This window comes from Limanda limanda, chromosome 14, assembly GCF_963576545.1.
Source record: "Limanda limanda chromosome 14, fLimLim1.1, whole genome shotgun sequence".
NCBI lineage: Eukaryota > Metazoa > Chordata > Actinopteri > Pleuronectiformes > Pleuronectidae > Limanda > Limanda limanda.
Genome location: NC_083649.1, coordinates 26643837 through 26665942, shown reverse-complemented (window position 1 = coordinate 26665942; position 22106 = coordinate 26643837). Strand labels below are relative to the sequence as shown.

The 22106-nt window shown below is 41.1% G+C and overlaps 1 protein-coding gene across 3 annotated transcripts in view; it reads right to left on the bottom strand.

Annotated features, from left to right (window-relative positions):
- The window catches only part of LOC133019044 (RAC-beta serine/threonine-protein kinase-like), a 32514-nt gene extending 10971 nt beyond the window's left edge, over positions 1 to 21543 (bottom strand). Inside the window, exons 1-7 of one of the 3 annotated variants that reach the window (XM_061085382.1) lie at positions 21450 to 21543; positions 19409 to 19574; positions 18599 to 18727; positions 17759 to 17870; positions 17401 to 17551; positions 16061 to 16192; positions 13496 to 13561 (exon numbers count right to left, since the gene is read on the bottom strand). In XM_061085382.1, the coding sequence (XP_060941365.1) occupies positions 13496 to 13561; positions 16061 to 16192; positions 17401 to 17551; positions 17759 to 17870; positions 18599 to 18727; positions 19409 to 19454 (636 nt within the window). In that variant the 5' untranslated portion in view covers positions 19455 to 19574; positions 21450 to 21543. The remainder of the gene's footprint in view (positions 1 to 13495; positions 13562 to 16060; positions 16193 to 17400; positions 17552 to 17758; positions 17871 to 18598; positions 18728 to 19408; positions 19575 to 21449) is intronic. The other 2 variants (XM_061085383.1, XM_061085384.1) reach the window with 2 other exon arrangements.
- Between the last annotated feature and the right edge of the window lie 563 nt (positions 21544 to 22106).

Genomic DNA, 22106 nt, shown 5'->3' with positions numbered 1-22106 from the left:
ACTGCATTTTTATATAGCTTATAAATAGTGAATTTTAATATAAAAATATTAATGATTAATCGAAAATCGATAGGTAATTCTCCCGACGATCGATGAACCTGTGTATTATTTGAATAACTTAGTATTGAATGCACAATAACAGGGTAGCGATGTTTATACATGGCACTAGGCTCAGTTTAATATAAAACACAATTTATATAGTAGGGGGTCCCTGCTCCATCTCTCCATCAGTTTGGGGTCGTTAAACTGAAAGACGTTGAAGACCCCTGATTTAGACAATCAAGCAGGGGCTGCAGTGAACTATTCTGCACTCTTGTCAATCTTATCAATGTCAAGGAGATTTTTTACGTTTTCCCCAAAGCTGTGGAGAGAGATATCATGTTTCTCAAAAATGTACCCTTGGGGCAGAATATATAAGGAGAATAGGATGGGGCCTAACAGAACCTTGAGGGACACCACAAGTACAGTAAGTGTGCTAACAATTCAAGTCTGAATGGTATCAGATTTATGTCAAACAACTGTGTTAATCTGACTTGACAGTTTGTGGGCAGAAACCTAGTGAAGGCTTATGATTGGTAGTTTTCAACAAGTCACCACCCTGTATAAACTGATTACATTTGCAGCAGGGTCTGAAGGCGTAACACTGGCGGTGTACTCACATTTTTAAATGTGGTTGTGATCTGACAGTAAACATAAAGCATCTTCATCAATAAAGATAATCAATAAAGCTCACCACATCATTCAAGATGTGACAGCACCAAGAAGTAAGAGAGATAGATGATGGGGGGGGGGGCTTTTGCATTGCTACTTCAGCGAGCATTGCTACTTCCTCACGTTTAGGCTTAAAACATGGTGTAAGTTACGCCATTTCGAATTCAATATGAATGTCAAGGTTGACGGACATGTTTATGGATTACGCAGATTATGATTTTCTGTTCTGCTGTTTGTATAAATTTGAAAAATTCAATCCGCAATTACTTTATAGGATTTGGCTGCAATGCGGTTTACCCCTGAAACTCCAAAAGTGTTTTATAGTCAGACACCCCTCCATTGTATTAGTGGTGAATAGATATTCAGTATGGGCGATCCCTTTAAGCCTACTTTCTTGATTACTGAAAAGAACAAGCTTCCTCATTTCTCTATTTCTGTATAATATGTAAGATGATGTATTAGCGTCAGCTATATAATTGAAAATAATATGAAAATTTGCTTCTTTTTTTTTAGTTTTAGTATGTCTTTGAGGATTCATCCCCTGTCCAGGTGAGGGGTAATTCATAAGATCTATAAAGATAAAGAAGTCATAATTTAAGAGAGGGAGCTTCGAATCCGTCACCAAATCCGCCTTCTTTCACCTCAAAAATAGCACTAGAATTCGGCCTTCACACCCCGACTCCGTTGAAGAAACCCTCACCCATCCCTTTATCATCTCCCGCCTGGATTACTGCAATAGAGTCCGGTTTGGGGTACCTGACAACATCCTATAGCGGCTCCAATATGTACAGACCTCTGCTGCCAGGGTTCTCACCCGCACTAAGTGACGGCGGCCTTAAAAGTATGTTCGAGAAAACAACTCTGACGGTGTTCTTGATTAAAGTCATGGCAGAATACCCTGAGATCGCCACAACAGCACTAAAAACTCTGTTGCCATTTCCGACATCATATCTGTAGTGACATCAGTGGAATTTTTTTTAATTAACAAATTCATTTTTTATTTTAAATAACAAAAAACCCTCTCCAAAGCGCACAGAAGCGCAGCGTGTGTGTAATGGAGCTTTTGGTATCTGTCCATCTCCGTCTTGCTGGTAACTTACCACGCAATAAATAATTTGAGGCCGTGTATTAACAATATTTTTTTATTTAACAATATCAATATTCGTTTAATAAAAAAAACATCTACCGATGTCACCAGAGGGCCTCCATAGTGAGGCTCCGTAGCCACACCTTAAATGCCAGTCCGTGAAAATATTGTCTGACATCCAACCGGTCCGTAGTGCAAAAAAGGTTGGGGACCACTGCTCTAGTAGTCCAGGCAAAGTAGCGTTTTACGACCGACTCATTGTAAAATAAATTTTTTCAGCATAGATCATTTCTATGAGGTGTCCAGAACGACATACTAAAAGTCCTAAGAAATCCTATTTGAGGAAATATGTTTAATTCTCATCAATCCGAGATGTGTGCCAATAAGGCCAGGCAACAATACACCCCTATGGGGCTATTTTTTTCCTTTACGCCTATCAAAATGAAACTTAACACAATGAAAGTACCCATGAAAAGTACACATTTTTGTATTACAAGTTTCTTTTGAAATTAATGTGAATATGCACATGAGCTATCCACTTATTGAATATGCCCTAATTTGCATAGGCAGAAACACCATTAATATGTATGACAAATACATTGGCCCAATCTTCATCCAATCATCCTACTGCCAATGGGTGATGGCAAAGCTGCTTTTAGGCTGGCCTCTAACCTGAAAACCACCTGGCTTGGTAGTACCTGCCAGGGGTATAACCCCCGCCGATGTAGTCTTCAGGGTCACGGAGGCACACAAGCCTCCCCACCACGAAAGAATAAAGAATGACACTAGCTTTCTCGAACAAGCTATGTTCAGCCAGTCACAGAAAAATGTGGGAAAAGGCATCATCATTGCAGCAGGTGAAAAAGCTCTAATATCACTGTATATATATATATATATATGCATACCGAGCCGACCACACTTCTCCGAAAAGATCTTCCATGAACTGTACGAAAGTACTAAGAATGATGTGAAGATGTCACTTTCTCAAGTGTGGTGATGACGACGGATGGCTGGACGTTATGCTCAAATCAAGGGTATGGGACAATAACCTGTCATCACATTGATCCAGAGTGGAATATGATGACATTTGTTCTGCAAACCAGAGTTTTAAACGAAGCCCATACTGGTAAAAATATCGGCGCGTTACTGCGTGAAGCCTGTACAGAGTGGAAAATCTCAGACAATAATCCTGCCATCATCACTGTTAACGCCAGGAACATGATTGTGGCCGATGCAGAAGCCCAGTTCAGTCCGCACATTACCTGCTTCGCACATACGCTCAACCTGGCTTCACAGAAGGGTTTGGGGGTGGACTGTGCTTCCAGGTTGTTGGGGAAAGTGCGAAAAATAGTTGAATTTTTTCACCGCAGCCCTATTGCATGTCACGTCCTACGGGAAAAACAAGAACAACAGACCGCTATAATGGCAACTCTGATCTGGTCCAAGGATCTGCGAAAAGGGGGCACAGATGTAGGCACGCTGAGTGGGAGTGATATTGCCAACATGGAGGACATTGTTCAGTTGATGGGTACCTGTCAAAATGGCAACCACTGTGATGTGTGAAGAAGAACAGCCAACTCTCTCTGTAATGGCTCCTCTTCGAGCAAAACTGCTGAAACACCTACAGCCATGCGAAGACGAGTCAACCTGGTTGCAGAGATTAAGAGGGTGATGGCCAATGACCTCTCCACACGCTACAAAGGCACCAGAGATGCTCTCAACATAGGTAATTAATTTGTATTCTTAATTAAAATCAACCTTGGTTATTAGACTGTACTCATTTGTAAAATGCCAAACCTTTGAGTTTTAAGTTGATTTTTTTTCATATGGAAAGGTAAACAAGATATATGCAATACAATTCTTAGTTCATGGTGGCTTTACCTCATTGCTATGCCATTTATTTTTTTTAAAAACATACTAAAGTTTAATCTCTTGATTATTTTGTGTATGAGCAGGTGGTCTTGCAATGTCAGGTCAACTTAATTTAATAATGCAATGCAATACTCCTGTTCTTTAAACAGCATCAGCGTTGGACCCGCGATTCAAAGAACTGCCCTACCTGGAAAAAGAGGACAGGTCTATGCATAACTGGTTCTTGAGGCACAACAGGTAACTCTTCTCCCCTCTCCTCATTCATCTGCTTTGTTCACTTCTCCCCTTTCATTTGTCCTCTCTCAACTCTCATCTGTTCTTTAACCTCTCTCCTCTAAATTTCTGTGTGCAATCTTACAGAGCAGAAATTTTAACAGTTCACACATTCTTCCTTCCATTGATACCTGCAATGGGAAATGAGGAGGAAGGTGAGGGAGGCTCAAGCCCAAAGCTGTCAGGATCCCAGGAAGAGACCACAGGTGTGTTTCATGTAATACCAACAAAATATTGTTGTTGTTTAATGAGAATGAAAAACATGACTATATTTTGAAATACATTTCTTATCATATTGCAGCTTCAAATGAGTCGCCTCCATGTAAGAAGCAGGCCTTAGACGCACTGTTTGGCGATTCCTTCACCCAAAGAGAAAGAAAATCCACAAGCCAGAGCAGAGGTGATAAGGTACCGAGCAAAAGATGCATTGCCTTTGACTGAAAATGCCATGAAGTGGTGGAGATCACAGGAGAAGGAGCTACCACTACTTTCAACACTTGCTAAACGGTACCTCTGTGTCCCAGGCACCAGTGTGCCAGCAGAGCGAGTTTTTAGTACTGCTGGGGATATAGTACAGAGAAGTGTTCTGCGACCAGATCATGTGGATCAGCTGATATTTTTGAAAACAAATCTGTAGAGTCATTAAAGAGTAGTTGGTTACACCTGATCTTTTGTTAAATATTAGTGCACTGCTGTTTGTTTATTAAAATCAGAGTAGTAGCAGGTTCAACCACTGCTCATTTAACCTGAAAAGAAGTTGGTTGCACTTTATTATTGTACTCTTTTTATGTTGAAAACCTCTCAGCAGAAGTAGCAGGTAAACCCACTGTTATTTCAACCTGAAGAATGTTTATTTTTGGTATTACTATTGTACTCTTTTTATGTTGAAAACAACAGCAGAAGTAGCAGGTAAACCTACTGTTAATTCAAACTTAAGAAATGTTGGTTGCACTTTATTTTTGATACTGTATTATTTTTATGTTGAAAACAGCAGCAGAAGTAGCAGGTGGTTGCACTTTATTGTGTAATGTTTACATTGAAAATGGTCGCACTTGATTCAAATAAAAGGTTAATACATTTGCCATTAATTGTTGTTTGCTTGTTTATAATATCCATAATTAATGTAAACCTGATTTCCTTACAAGAAACAGGGATCTCGAAAACTTTGCCTGCACTGTCCAGTAAAGTTACTGAATCGATTTCAAGTCACTCACTGAATCGAATCGTTCTAAATTAACCAAGATCGTCCTTGAATCGAAAACCATGAATCGTGATTCGAATCGAAGTTAAAATGAATTTTTACACCCCTACTCATTTGCATATTAAAATGAATTTTCAAAGAAACTTGTAATACAAAAATTTGTACTTTTCATGGGTACTTTCATTGTGTAAAGTTTCATTTTGATAGGAGTAAAGGAAAAAAATAGATCCATAGGGGTGTATTGTTGCCTGGCCTTATTGGCACACATCTTAGAATGATGAGAATTAATCTAATCAAATAGGATTTCTTAGGACTTTTAGTACGTTGTTCTGGACACCTCATAGAAATGATCTATGCTGAAAAAAATTATTTTACAATTAATTTGATTTTTGGCTCCAAAATGGGTTACTTTGCCTGGACTATAGCCCCACCATATTAAACTGACTTTCTCCAACCCCACACTGCATTCAGAAGGCTAAGGTCCCATCATCAAAACCAAATCCCGAACTTTTGGAGACAGAGCCTTCTCTGTCGCAGCCCCCGACCTCTGGAACTCTCTCCATGCTGAACTACGCAACACTGAATCTCGCGACATTTTCAAAAAACTCCTCAAGCACCACCTCTTCAATAAGGCCTTTGGCCTCTGTAATTGCTCCACCCTGCTGCTAAATTCTATCCTGTTCTGTACTTGTATAATTACTTTTTTATTTTCTCTAGTGTGTCCTTACGAAAATATGTAAAGCGTCCTTGGGTCCTGTGAAAGGCACTATATAAACATAAGCCGTAATTTTTTTATAGTTTGATATGAACAAAAACTGAAGCACCTGACCTGTATCTGCAGGATATTATGCATTGCACTGCTGCCACGTGATTTGCTGATTTAATAATTATATAATTACATATTCTGCAGATAGACTCCAGGGCTGCAGGATTTAGATCAGGGATTCCCAGACATTTCAGCCCGCGACCCCCAAAATAACGGTGCCAGAGACTGGCGACCCCCACCGACCCTGGATGTGTTATATAAAGTTGCACACAGCCACGCACACGCAAACACGGGCATTGACACAACACAAAAGAACAGCAGCCTTACAGCCATGAAATTATTTTATATTAATTTAAGAAATAGAATATAACCAGAATACAGGGAAACTCCCTGTGTAAACAGCAGGGCTGAGTGAGCATATACTGTCAGTATAAAAAAATGCGCAGGTGATGTCTGTGCGCGTTTGTGTGCATAACGAGCAGCAGACACCTTATTGCTGCCATGTGCAAAAACTTTAGGGTTATTTATTTTAGCCTAAACATTACTTTCATTTCTTAAACTCACTTATGAGATAGGTGGGCAATATGCATGGAGCAGAGCAAGTCCATTCTCAACTTTATTTTTGAGATTACATTATATTACATTACATGTCATTTAGCTGACGCTTTTGTCCAAAGCGACTTACATTTTTAGTACATTTTGATGAGGGGCCATTTAGGGGTTCTGTATCTTGCCAAGGACACTCGGCATGCAGATGGTGAAGACTGGGGATTAAACCGGCAACCTTCTTGTTGGAGAACGCCCACTCTACCCCGTAGGCCACACCGCCCTAGAGACAAGACTCGGAGATCATTCTCCACGTTTAGCTGCGCTCTGTATTTATTCTTTATGTACGTCAGGGCTGAGAAAGTCACCAGCCTTGTTAACCAGTCAGGGTTATGGGCACCTCGTCCCGCAGCTCATTCGGGCGGCTCATCACATTTCCCCGCAAGAGCCTGATATTGAGTGGACGTGTTTTTATGTAGTCGACCATTTTAAAATTTTAAATTGTATTTGATTTTTGATTTGACAAATTAAAAAAAACACTAATAGCTATGAAAAAAGATTTGAGTCACATACGAAAAGTATCGATCATTATGTGAGGATCAGTGCTGATATTGTGGCATTATTTAAAACAAATCAATGTTTAAACATAGCGGATCAGATACATCATTTTTAAATGACTAACCGGAAGTACCAGTCACTTCCGGTTCCTGTAAACACCTATTACGGCTGCGTGTCTTATTCCTCCGTGAAACCATGCAGGATATCGGTGCCCGGTTATTCAAACCCTTAATGATGGCAACATTAACACTCTCCATAAAAACACTTTGTAACTGAGAACTTTGAAATTTCCTCTCATTATTAAATGTCCCTGTCTGCCCCCCCACTACAAGCACACAGAGAGAGAGAGAGAAAGAGAGGGGTGGGGGTGGGGGCTATGAGGACCATCATCATTTACCCCCGAACCCCGACATTGAACGGGTTCCATACAACAAAAAGGGGAGAATCGCGCAGGTCCGGTGTGACCAGCCGGGCGGCTGCGTGCTGGAGAATGGACGCTGCGCGGCGTGGCCGCTACATTGTGTGGTGCTGCTGCTCGTCGGATTCGAAGAGTCGATCAGACGGGGCGGACCTCACTCTGCCATTTTCCACTCGCGCTGTTTTTTAAATACCTCCCCCCACACACAACTCGCCTCCTTCACTGCACAGCTGCTTGAGAGTGAGTGCCAGTCAGCGGGGCCGCGTTGAATGCTTTGGGGGAGGGACTTAATTGCGAATGCGCGTCTCTTTCGAAAAAAAATGCCAAATAATCGTTTCAACTCGATTATAGTAGTTTGGAGATCGTTTGACCCAATAAACATAATCACGATTAAATTTCGATTAATTGGGCAGCCCTACATCTGAGTGTGTGTGAGTGTGACAACGCGATCGTCGAGGGGGAGGGGGGCACCGTAACTAGGGATGCACCGATCCGCTTTTTTCACCTCCGATACTGATACCGATATCTGAGGTTTAGTATCGGCCGATACCGATCCGATACCGATACTAATTAAACAGTCGGATTCCCCTGGTTCTGAGTCAGTTGCTAGGCGCCAGCCGAGGCGCACCGCCGGAGGGGCCCCCCGCGCGACCGGAGGGGGCCCCCTGGACCGGAGGGTTCCCCCAGCGGGCTACGTAGCTGAGGTGATCCCCAAGGAGGACCCGACACGCGTCCAGAGTCGTCGCCGGTGCGGAAGGCGGGCCGTCGGAGGGGACCGGGTACGGCGGTCGGCAGCGACTCTGGACGCGTGTCGGGTCCTCCTTGGGGATCACCTCAGCTACGTCGCCCGCTGGGGGCCCCTCAGGCGGACACCACCCCGCCGTCCCAAGAAAAAGAGAAAAAGCCCCCCGCACCAGCGACGCCGTGAGGCGCCACCGGACCCCCCCCAGTGTGCTGTTAAACTCATAAGTGACACGGGGTACCTGATCCTTTCGCTCGCTGCATTTTGTAAACACGGCGTGTTGCTTGCGTATGACTTCACTCACAGCGCACAGCATAGAATTACACTGACTAGATCCGCCGATATGGATCGGCTCATTGTCACCGATACCCGATCTAGAAATTTCTTCAATATCGGTACCGCCGACACCGCCGACACCGGATCGGAGCATCCCTAACCGTAACGCCGGGACATCGCTAAGTCCGAGGCAAGTGGATTTCAGGCAAAAAGACGTTGACAACCGACGAACCAAGCAGATTGGATGCCAACAACTTCAGTCGCAGTGACCGTCAACGAGTACTCATTTGCAGAGAAAACGGCAAAGAGGAGATCAAAATTCATGAGGTACAATGACACGTGTAATCCTGTATTTTTAAAGATCGATCAAATGGATGTTGTTTCGGGATAATGGCATGCATAATTTCCATTCTCTAAGATTTGTATGCTTGCTAATATTTTTTTTCTGAAGCCCATTTTAAATATACATCCGTTTATTTTCACCATGATCGTAAGACGAGATCTCTTTTGTTAAATTTTTTTTTAAAACAATGAAGGGATTCAACCCCTGAACTCCATTGGCAAAGTGGTTGAATGCCCCTGATTGGTGATTTGGGGATTCAAACTTTGCAATGCTGGCATAAGATGTGAAATATTTGAGATGCATTGAACTTCCCCTGTTCTCAAGAAGTCTTATGTGTGCATTCAATTTTACTTAGTAAGGGATATGGTAAATCTTATATTCGTAATAAATTCATCACTAGGACTTTTTTGCATTATTTTTTTGTTTTCTATTTCCAAGCACAAAATTGGGTGGCAGGATGATACACTCCTGATCAAAATCTTAAGACCAGTTAAAAAATTGCATGAATTTGCATTTTGCACTGTTGGATCTTAGGAAGATTCTAAGTAGAGCTTCGAAATGCAAAAAGAAGAAATGGGAACAAGAGACCAAAAGTTGTGAGCAGGCAATTTATTGAAAACAACAATTTAACTCAAATAGGCTGTTCATCAGCTGATCAAAAGTTTAAGACCACAGCCTTTAAAAGCCAAAATCTGTGCAAAAATTTGGATTCCATGTCATTTCCTGTCAAGTAATCACACTCTGAAGATCTCTTGATGGCAAAGGCAAAAAAGCTCACCGTCTTTGAACATGGTAGGATTGCTGAACATCATAAACAAGGCCTCTCACAACGTGCCATCGCTGCTGAGGTTGGACGCAGTAAGACAGTCATTTTGCATTTCTTAAAAGATCCTCAGGGTTATGGAACAAAAAAATCAAGTGGTAGACCCAAAAAAATCTCACCGGCGCTGAGCCGGAGGATCCGAATGGCTGTCCGTCAAGACACGGGACGATCCTCGTCCCAAATTAAGGCCATTACTGCTGCTGACTGCAGCCCAATAACCATCAGACGGCATCTGCGAAGGAAGGGCTTCAAAAACAAGAAACGTCTTCAAAGGCCACGTCTCCTTCAACGCCACAAAATTGCTCGTTTAGACTTTGCAAGGGAGCACCAAACATGGGACATTCAAAAGGTGGAAGAAAGTTTTATTCTCTGACGAGAAAAAATTTAACCTTGATGGTCCTGATGGCTTCCAACGTTACTGGCATGACAAGAAGATGCCACCTGAGATGTTTTCTACGCGGCACAGCGGAGGGGGCGCCATCATGATCTGGGGTGCTTTTTCCTTCAATGGAACAAATGAGCTCCAGGTTGTGCAGGGGAGTCAAACAGCAGCTGGCTATGTGGAGATGTTGCAGCGGGCATCCCTCATGACTTTGGGCCCTCGTCTGTGTGGTAACGACTGGGTTTTTCAGCAGGACAACGCTTCAATTCACAATGCCCGTCTGACCAAGACTTTTTTCCAGGAGAATAACATCACTCTTTTGGACCGTCCTGCGTGTTCCCCTGATCTTAATCCAATTGAGAACATTTGGGGATGGATGGCAAGGGAAGTTTACAAAAATGGACTTCAGTTCCAGACAGTGGATGCCCTTCGTGAAGCCATCTTCACCACTTGGCGCAACATTCGCACTAGCCTTTTGGAAACACTTGCATCAAGCATGCCAAAATGAATTTTTGAAGTGATCAACAATAATGGTGGAGCTACTCATTACTGGGTCAGTTTTTGACACTTTAATTTCTGTTTTAGGAGGTTTTTTTTTTTTTGAGCTGTGGTCTTAAACTTTTGATCAGCTGATGAACAGCCTACTTCAGTTAAATTGTTGTTTTCAATAAATTGCCTGCTCACAACTTTTGGTCTCTTGTTCCCATTTCTTCTTTTTGCATTTTGAAGCTCTACTTAGAACTAGGGATGTCACGAGAACCGATACCTACGATTCCTTTCGATACTAAGATAACAAAACGATGCCGATGCCCAAGTTTTTGAAGTACCGTAGGCACCGTCAGCTTCGATACCAGCAGCTGTTAGCAACTTAGCATTAGCATCCAGTCGACGTTTACATTCAGAAAACCAAGACGGCAACTGCGGCTGCAGCGTTCGCCCCACCTCGACTTGTTTATTAAAAAGGCACAAAGAGTCGGGTATGGAAGTACTTTGCGTTTGACGCCGGGTTTACGCCGGACACGGAAGCAACGCCGCCGCGTCGCGCTAATCGCTAGCGCGCCGGCGCTTGGTTGTTTACACCGGAAGCTGAAGCGGCGCATGGGAGTGGATGGGAGCCAGCTGTTATTTAAGTCTTGTTGCTGCGCTTACGCGTCGCTTTGGCGTCGCTTCAGCATCCGGTGTAAACCCGGCGTGAGGCAGATGACTGTGGCATCATCATTTAATGCATAACGTGTCTCACAACAAAGCGTCACTGACATGCGTCCGCAACCACCGTATAACCCTCAGTCAGGGTTCATACACATTTTGACCAATGGATTTCCATGACTTTTCCATGACTTTTCCATGACTTTAAACCAAATTTCCATGACCGAACATTGCGTGAAATCTCGGTGTATACGCGAAAAAGTGACAAAATGTAGTATTCAAACTAACAATGAGAATTCCAAGGCATACAGCACACCTTAAATGACACAAACCAAAGTATGCCTGCTTATATTTTGAGCATATTTCTTTAAAAATGTATGAATTATTTAAAACTCAGCCTAAATTAACTAGGGATGGGCATTCGATTAAATTGTCTTAATCGATCGTCGGAAGAATTAACGATCGATTTTTCGATTAATCATTCATATTTTTATATTAAAATTCACTATTTATAGCCTATATTAAAATGCAGTGAAAATAGAAAAAACAGCGTGTTTCCTCATTGAGATCTTTATTACAAGATGAACAACTCTTGTGGCAGTTAAACAGGATCCGTTCAATGTTACACTTGTAAATAAGCGCTGCTGTCCTCCTAAGCCACGCTGAGAGAGCAGCTAGCCGCTGAGAGCTAGCTCGATCTGACGGCTCTCGACCTCTCAGTCCGGTCGTTGTAACGCCCTCACTCCCGGAACCCCTCACCCAGACCCGGGTCTGTCCGGGTTACCCTCCGCGTGGACTGAGGGTCCGTGTGCGGACATGAAGCCGAGCAGCAGAGGCTTAGCTCCGGGCTGCTTCCTCCAGCTGCTAACAGACACGCTGTGCTGCGTTCAGGGCAACTCGGATATTCCGACCTCCTGCCACATAGCGAACATGCAATAGTTTATCGATGAAAACATGTCATCAATGAAGTTCTTAATGATCAATTAATCAATAGTCGAGTATTTATGCCCATCCCTAAAACGAACGACATAAAAATAAGAATATAACAAATTTCCATGACTTTTCCAAAACTTTTGGGAAATTATTTTTTTCCGTGACTTTTCCAGGCCTGGAAAAACACATTTTAAAATTCCATGACTTTTCCAGGTTTTCCATGACCGTACGAACCCTGCTCAGTATATGCGCAGCACAAGCACATTGAATTACCGTATATGACATTAACAACATCCAAATAATGCACTTTTTTTTTACCGTGGTATCGAAATTGGCATCGAGAATCGTGTTATTTTACTGGTATTGGAACCGACTACTGAATTTTTGGTATCGTGACACCCCTACTTAGAACCTTCCTAAGATCCAACAGTGCAAAATGCAAATTCATGCATTTTATTAACTGGTCTTAAGATTTTGATCAGGAGTGTATATATAGACTGTAGCCTTTATTTGTTACCCAGTTGTGCAATAAATAAACTTTTTATATATAAAAGAAAATCTTGGACTTGAAGTTTTTTTTTGTTATTGTAGGATTTAAGAATGAAGTTGCAAAAAATGATCTCCATTTGTATTTGAAATAGCCAAAATGCTAAAGCTTCTCTCCTGACTTTGCGCTTTGCACTCTCCCCATGGCAAACAGCACCATCATACTCTGAATTTCTGGGGAGAGCCCTGCTAGGGGTACTCAGAATGCCTTGCGAATCACCAGCAAGTTGGGAGCGATACCCACAAATGTTTCTCAATTAATAAGGATTTAAAAATTACGATTATGATTGTAATATCTTAGTTTGATATCATTTCAATGTAATATGGTCACTTATTTTACAACAACCTTAAAACAAAAGATTGCGACCGTGCTATCGTTAGCATGCCAGCAATCTTTTTTTGCATGATAGTCCTGTATTTTCACATAATTTCATTTGGCATCCCCGAAAGGGGTAGGGCCACAGTCTACGTGTCTGGCCCCGTGAACGGTACCCAACCATCAATAGTACTGACCATGGGTCTCATTTATAACCATTGCGTACGCAAAAAACAGGGCCTGAAACATACGTACTCCACTTCTCACGCAAAGGTTGGGATTTTTAAAGACAAACCACGTACAAACCACAAACATTTTGGAGACGTGAGGTGGTGAACTGAAGCCAGATTATTGATTCACTTCAGCATTTACATTAAAACCAACAGCTTTACTTGTGCTTGTGCGACTAATCTGCTCCACACGAACCTTACGCCATTTCTGTTTTTTGTGCACACTTTTAGTATGAATCCCATATACTGTTTTATAAATGAGACCCCTGATAATCATATCTTGTGAAAAAGAAGAAAGGTCAGAACTGTGAAAAAAAAAAGCTCACCGTGAGGAAGGGATGTCGTGTGTTTTGTAACACTCTGCTTTCTGTTACTGTGTGGGCCACTTCGTCCTGCCAACAAACACATTATTGTCAAGAGGACTGACAAAATGATACATAAAACATACTTAAATAGGAAACAGCTATCAATTAGCGGTTTTCAAACATGAACTCCAGTAAATGTCCACACAATTGGGTCCAGACTTTCTCCGGAGTTTGCCTTTCACAAACTAAAAATACAGCAGGAGATCCTCAGCTCAGATGTGTTCACAACACAAATCTCTGGAGTTTTCAGGTGATGGGTGGTGCAGCAGGTGTGAGGTGGAAACCATGTATGTGCCTCCGAAATCCTTGTTTAGTACAAATGTCACAACTATACAATGCAATGCAATGCCATGAAGAGAAGAGGTACAGTAACATTCCAGGACATACTGATACGGACACCAAGACGCATGCAGCATTTACTTCATGTACTGTTCTGTATTTATAGTCCAGGCAAAGTAACCCATTTTGGAGCCAAAAATAGAAGTAATTGTAAAATAATTTTTTTCAGCATAGATTATTTCTATGAGGTGTCCAGAACAACATACTAAAAGTCCTAAGAAATCCTAGTTGAGGAAATATGTTTAATTCTCATCAATGTGTGCCAATAAGCTCGGCAACAATACACCCCAAAGGGGCTATTTTTTTCCTTTACTCCTACCACAATAAAACTTTACATGGTAAAAGTATACATGAAAAGTACCTTTTTTTCTATTACAAGTCTCTTTTGAAATTAATTTGATTATTGTACATGAGCTCCACACGTATTGAATATGTCCTGATTTGCATAGGCAGAAACACCATTCATATGTATGACAAAAACATCGGCCCAATCTTCATCTCTTTGTGCTGCAGTCTTTCCTGCAACTACAGCGGACTACATCTGGTATTTCTGGTGGTGCCGTGTCATTATCGGCATAAATCTCCCATCCAAAACATGCAAACCCCAGTCTTTTGGGTCCATACGTTCACTTCCCCTTTTCCACTCCATCATTTGGTAAAAGACCCGACGACTATGGAACTTTGCAGCTGTTGACGTTGGAGGGAGAGTTTGAGGTTCCACTGGAGATGAGTTCTGAGTTACTGTATCACAGAATCGCCTGTATCTCAGCATATCCAGTGATTCATCTTTTTCGCCCCCATACAGTGATAATAGAGCTTTTTCACCTGCTGCAATGATGATGCCTTTTCCCACATTTTCCTGTGACTGGTTGGACACCTTAGCTTGTTCGAGAAAGCTAGTGTTATTCTTTATTCTTTCGTGGTGGGGAAGCTTGTGTGCCTCCGTGACCCTGAAGACTATACCGGCGGGGGTTATACCCCTGGCAGGTACTACCAAACCAGGCAGTTTTCAGGTTAGAGGCCAGTCTAAAAGCAGCTTTGCCATCACCCATTGGCAGTAGGATGATTGGATGAAGATTGGGCCGATGTTTTTGTCATACATATATGAATGGTGTTTCTGCCTATGCAAATTAGGACATATTCAATAACTGTGGAGCTCATGTGCTTGTTAAATTCATTTCAAAAGAAACTTGTAATACAAAAAAAGTTACTTTTCATGAATACTTTTACTATGTAAAGTTTTATTGTGGTAGGAGTAAAGGAAAACATTAAGCCTATTTGGGTGTATTTGGGGCATATTCGATTAGTGTATAGCTCATTTGCATATTCAGATTCCTTTTCAAAGAAACTTTTCACACCAAAAATGTTACGTTTCATGGTTACTTTCATTGTGTAAAGTTTAATTTTGATAGGAGTAAAGGAAAAAAATAGCCCTTTTGGGGTGTATTGTTGCCGAGCTTATTGGCACACATTGATGAGAATTAAACATATTTCCTCAACTAGGATTTCAAGGACTTTTAGTATGTTGTTCTGGACACCTCATAGAAATAATCTATGCTGAAATAAATTCTTTCACAATTAGTCGGTCATAAAATGCTACTTTGCCTGGACTATTATTGTCTATTTCAGGCATGACCAAAGGGTTGTTACGGACAGAGCAGAACAAGAATATCAAGTCTACCTTCACTGACATATTTTAAAAACAATATGGTTGTCCAACATGGTTAAAGTATGAATTTGTGTGATTTTTCATAATGTGAGTAATACCAGTCTCAGCCTCAGTTCACCAGAGGTAATCCAACATATTCTTTGAACTGATGCGTTTGCCTACAGGTAATCTTCAGTGCATTGGGGCTGATATTAACTGAAAGATGAAGCAAAATTAATATTATTTATTTTTCTAATTTAGCTTATTTGGCCTATGCAGCAGTAGCAGGACACTAATTAATGTCACAGATGATAAAGTCCTCCAGTCCCTGAACAAATCAGCCTGTCCATGATTTTTTGGTTTAATAATTAATTTATATATATATATATATATATATATATATATATATATATATATATATATATATATATATATATATATATATATATATATATAAAAACATAAAAGCACAACTAAATGCCATACACAAAATGAGGAACTGTCAACATAATCTTAATCTCAAACACAACACCTCTTACCTTGGCTATTATGACCTCTTTGCGCAGTATTTTCATGGCATAGTGAACTCCAGTGGACTTTTCTTTGACCAGAATCACCTTCCCAAATGTCCCTTTGCCAAGCAGCTTCAGGTACTCAAAGTCACACATTGTCTGTGGAGGACATGACGTTGAGCTGTCAAACTAATTTATATAATAAAAATAATGAAACAAAAACAAAAACTTTTCAAGCAAAAAACCGTTCTTTCTATTGTTGTTGGTGTGTTTCTCTTTTACAACTAATGTCTTATAGATGTTTAAGTAATCTTTTCAGAAAAGCGTGTATTAAGTTGACAAATTTAGCCTCATTGCTAAAAGAGGAACCTAACTTTTGCTATTGAACCCAGCTACAAATGTATCATATAATAGACTTTGAGAAAGCTCAATGACATACATCTTTGGAAAAATACCTTGGGCGTCAGAATAACTTGTAGCAATAGATTGTGCCACATTTACAAATTGATAATTATGAGCTGTGCAGACCTGTTATCATGTATAGATCATTAGTTTCCCTCACAAGGGTTGTATTATAAATTAATCTAGAATCTCCGGGGAGGCGGGGCTCCAAAGCCCCCCGGCCCCCTACACGCACATCTGCGAGACGGAGGTGTTCAGCATGGGGGTGTTCCTGCTGAGGCCCGGCGCCTCCTTACCGCTGCACGACCACCCGGACATGAACGGGATGCGCAAGGTCTTTAGCCGCCTCATGTCTGCTGTGTTGTGGCTCCACACACACTCTGTCTGTTACGTGACTTGAGTTCGAAAGGGTTAAAAATCAAAGTCTGAGGTGTGGGACCATTTCATTAGCTTCAGGGAGCTTCATAAATGCAGTGGTACTGTTTGACTCTGTGGCCTGTGCATTTCTCCGTTTTTTATTTATAACTTTATTTACTTTGATTTTACAAAATATTTGCAAAGTATAGTAGAGGCAAAATGTTTCAGTTGTGTGAAATGTTACTGACTTGGGAGCAGTAAGACACCTATAATTTTAAAGAATATTTTACACTAAATGTATCTAATATTGTGTTGGTCATATTTTAATCATTCATTACGTTTTTTTGGGGAAAAAAAGAGGATCAAATAAAAAAATCGCATATATAATCGCAATATTGGGGGGAAAAAAATCGCAATTAGATTATTTTCCCAAATCGTTCAGCCCTAGTCTGGAGGAAGAATGCTAATTAATTGATCTTTACTGATATTGAAATTAAACAGCAAAAAGCTAATTTAAACAAAATATAGTATATATATTATATTGTATACAAGTGGCAGAAATGATCAGATAAAAATAAGATTGTTCATATTTTACAACTGATCCTCACCACTTTGGAGTTGCACTTGGACATAGCCACCTCCATCTCCTCCAGGCTGCTTTCACTGGGTGAGCCAAACAAATCCATTGGTTCCTCTTCCTCCTGGTCTCGCATTTTCAAACTGTTTGCCACCGACTGGATAGCACGCATCCACTCCTCTCTGAGAAGCAGAAGTCCAAGTAATGATCAGGCATTATTATGTCCCTGAGGCATCAAACAAATACATTGAGTACTGGAGAGCCTCTTAGACACAAAGGCCTTTGCATGTCATTTGGATATCATTCAGAATGTTACTGGCATAGTTTTTGACACAATCCTGTTGGAAAAGTGGAAGCTTGTCTAAAAATATATTTTGCCCTGTTCTTACCTCTCCTCATTGCTGTCCACATGAAAAGTGCGTTCAATAACAGTGGTCCACTGTAGGCAACGAATGACAAAAGTGTTGGGCCGGGGTCTTTCTGTCTTCATCAACTGGCATTCTGTCAAATACACAGTAAACATGGATGTTTACAGCTAAAAATTTAAAAACTGAGGTAAAAATTCACAACATCTTAGGGCAAATTTTGGAAACAGACAGCAGTCATTTTCCAGATAGAGCCAGGCTCTAATACTTGCTGCACACTAGATGATTATCGGCCCGATTTCTTGTCCGATTGAGCCCTCAAGACGGTCGCAGGGGTACCAATTTGAGGCTGATCTGAACTGATTATGTGGCCAAATTATCCTGTGTTGTGAGGGGTTTACAAACGTACTCTTAATGTAACAGACTTAATATGAGTCTCGTACATAATGGAAGGAACAGCGGCTGGGCAAGTAAGCAGAAACAAGAAATTGCCAATGAAAGTGAGCCGACTAGGAGGCACTGCCATCTGGATGTTGCGTACTTATGTTAAAAAACGGAGAATTGTGGCTAAAGCGTAAATAAGACTTTAGTTTCCCATAGCAGGTAGTCAGTAGAAAAGGACGACAAACTTGTGGAATTGTGGCAACAGTGTAAGAGCTTGTTTAATGTGTCCTGTATTATTCTGAAGTCACATTTGATCATAGAAGCGTCGGGGAGTTTCCAAGTCTCTGGAATAGCCACACAAAAAATGTGTATTGTGGTCTAGAGTGTGGGCGTTCTCGAGATTTAAAGATCTGTTACATCTGTTATTATGTCCTAGTGTGCAGCAGGTATTAGTCATATTTTGCCATGTGGAGGACAAACCTGCCACTGAGAAGTTATTGAGCGGAGGTGAAATCTGGTCATTTAGATCAGGCTTCTCCTTGTAGCCATTGAAGGAACCGTCACTCTTCAGGATGAAATATCTGGGCCTCCATGTTTTAATGTATTCACCTGGGTGAGAAAAAGAGATGAAATTTAAAGTACAGTCAGTCAACTGGAATGCAACCGGCTTTTTAACCAATTCTGTGTTAGAACCTAATTATGGCTGCACGATATTAGGTAAACATGCGATATGCGCTGAGGGAAGGCGCACAGCCTGGCCACAGCAAGTCGGGGGTGGACAACAGGGAGCCATGCACAGCTCCACTACATCCCTGCAGCTTTTCAAGCAGCTGTGTCGACGGACTTGTTTTAATTTATGGTTCCCCAAGGATTGCGCATGTTGCAAAGCAATTCCTTGCCAGACCACTAGGTAGAGTTTTGTTTTTTGTCGAAGACGGCCTTAGACTTCTAAACTGTAGCAAGTCAGAGACATCAGTAGAGAGAGAAAGAGAGACTCGTCAAATCCCTGTTTTCTCTCTAATCTCTTCCTATTCTCTTCTTCCAACAATGATTCATTGAACCTTCAATAATCTGAATGTCCTTAATTTATGATCTAGGGCTGCAGGGCTCCATCTGAATTGCCAAATATATTGACATGCAGAGCGTGGTGCATTGGACACCAATTATCGCAGTCTTTGCCGTCTCTTGCACGTCAATATCGTGATGACGATAGTTTTTCCATATATAGTGCAGCCCTACTTAAAACTTCCATTGATTTCAGGACAAGCCTTTGTCTGCATAACACCTCACCTCTTTTGTGGAGCCAGCCCTCTCTGATAATATTAACTTCATTCATAGTGAGAGCTTTGTTTCAGAGAGGGTCAGGAGAGGGAAGTTGGGGGGTGGGAGGAGCAGTGGACTTCTCTTTTGGACTGTTGCAGTCTCAAGTCACCGCTTCAAATCTGAACAGCACCTGCTGAATGAAACAGGCAGGACAAATGAAATATGATCATCTTCACATACAAAAACAGAAACAGTCTCAATGAGTAACAGAGTAGTTTAGACAGTCAGCAGTGATTACAGAGGGTAAATTCCGTTCACTCTATTTCCATACTAAGGGTTTCAAGTTTTATCAAGTTAAATTTAACATGGCAGCATACAAGGCAGCAACCAAGTCTCGTTTACATTAGGGCTACACGATATGCAATATTGCGATTGTGATAGAATTATGTCCTTGTATTTTAAGCATGACTGCTTGGATATCAAAGAAAATGCACATGTTACTAAACCTTTTCGACGTATATTCCTTGAACATACAAACTTATAACCTCAGAAAAAATATTACAATTTAAACTTGTAATCACTTCTAGAAATCTACTCCCAGTTTTTATTTATTTGAATTTCAGCTTTTTGTAGTTATACAATTGCACGGGCTAACATTTTGATTGTGATTAGATTAATCGTGTAGCACTAATTTATGTTATGACCTCCACCCAGGAGGTTATGTTTTCATCTGTGTTTGCTTGTTAGTTAGTAAGAAGGATTACTCAAAAACGAATTACTGATTTACATGGCATTTTGTGGAGGAGTAGGGCGTGACAAAAATAAGAACCCATTAATCTTTGGTACAGATCCAGTTATATTTTTTCACTTTCTTTAACATTGTAAGGTAGGGTTGTTTTTTGTGTGTCGGGGAAGGATGTGGTATGGTTCAGGGAAAAGCAAATCTGGATCAGTGGGAATATCATTAGATGACAAGTTTCTATCTTTGCCCAGAAAACAAACAAATCAACTGATGTGTTGACAGATTTTAGCAGCCCATAAACATTGTATAAATGTTACCATTCCACAGGGTCTTAAGATCAGGGTTAGGGTCAACAAATAGCAGTGTACAGAACAAGAATACAAAACATTCAACAAATCTGAAACTAAGTGATTGCTTTCCCTGTGAAGTCCACTCACATGGACAAGCTGTGTCCATCTTGGCAAACTCTGTATTAACTAACTATTTTTTGCTGTTGATCTGCTAAGTTTAGCCGCACCTGTGAGTAATCAGACACTTGTAAGTATGCATCTCGTTGGGTCGCGCATGAAACGCTTTAGAAAGCAGTAAACAATTCAACATTTGGCGAGGAGCAGCTCATGTGACTGCAACCGTTCACCAATACACGCTCGACGGTGATGTTAAACAGTGCGAGTGAAGTCTATGGGAAGCTGAAATGGGCAGGGAACACATAGAAAATAACACAAAATGTTCTACATTTCTATATAGTTCATTTCCAGGAGGCGTATACTTTAACCGAGAGTTTAGTGTGTGATCTGGCCGTCTAACAGAGAAAGCTACTGATGGGAAGAAGGGCTATATTTATAACTTATATCTAACGCTAACGTTGACTTAACACATTATGGAAAATATGAATATGTTAAGAGGTAAATAAAATGGATTATTCGTTACTGTAATTCAGTTTCAGCGTTCTTGCTTACCACACGAATCACGGCATTAAGCTAACATGTAGCAAATCTTGCTGTTAGCTTGGCAGTCGTTTAAAGTTACTTCGCTACCGCGGAGAACTTTTAGCGCCGATACTTCCGAGAAATAATGCGTTAATTCCAAGCAGATGTTATACTAGTTACAACTAACTGGACTATTTAAAGCTTATTATCGCATTTCAGTCAATGTTTTACGGCTAAAACGCACAGTGATAACTTCCATACTCTTTTTCATTTGCAAACGTTGTCTTGCATTAGCGATCATATGTCTTCTTGTAGATGTAGCTAGCAGTAACGTCGTCGACAAACAATTCTTACAAGCGACATCACCCTTACGTAATCCGATGCAGTTTGCACTTACTTATATAACAATAGTTAATCAACATTTAACTGACTTGATCCCACGTCGATCTCGTTTCAGTGCAGCTTTGACAGGCTGGATCCAGAGTGGGCCATCCACCCAGGAAAACACCGTGGACTTTCTTCTTCTTCCAATCCCGCAGACGCCTCGATGCACACTATCACCACCTGTAGGCAAGCTGCCGCAAAGTCATCTTCAATCTGTTGCACTTCATTCAGGACTGGAGAGGGAGAAAAACGTATAGAAAAAAACATATATGATAAAATGTGAAAGAAAACTCTAGGTATTCTCGGGAAAAGTCACTCAACAGTTTTGTTAATTCAATGAAGCGTTTCCTAGTTTCTACCCCAATACCGGGGTAGGGTCCCTGGCTGTAAGCACTTGCCTGGCTGTACAGGTGACCTTAAACCCTGATTCAGCAGGGATAGCAGGAGTAGGTGGAGGGTTTGCTTAGCAATGTATCAAGCAATCCACTCTATGGCACATTCAAACTGTGATCCATTCTCTTGACAGTTGTTTGCTGCTGTGTCCCTTCAGTCAACTGAAATCAGAACCTTTCGTACGGAGCTCCTGCAACATAAGAAGCTTGAGACATGTTTATAAGGGACAGCACCAGGGATAAAAAAAACATATATTTATAGATCAAATATTAAGTGC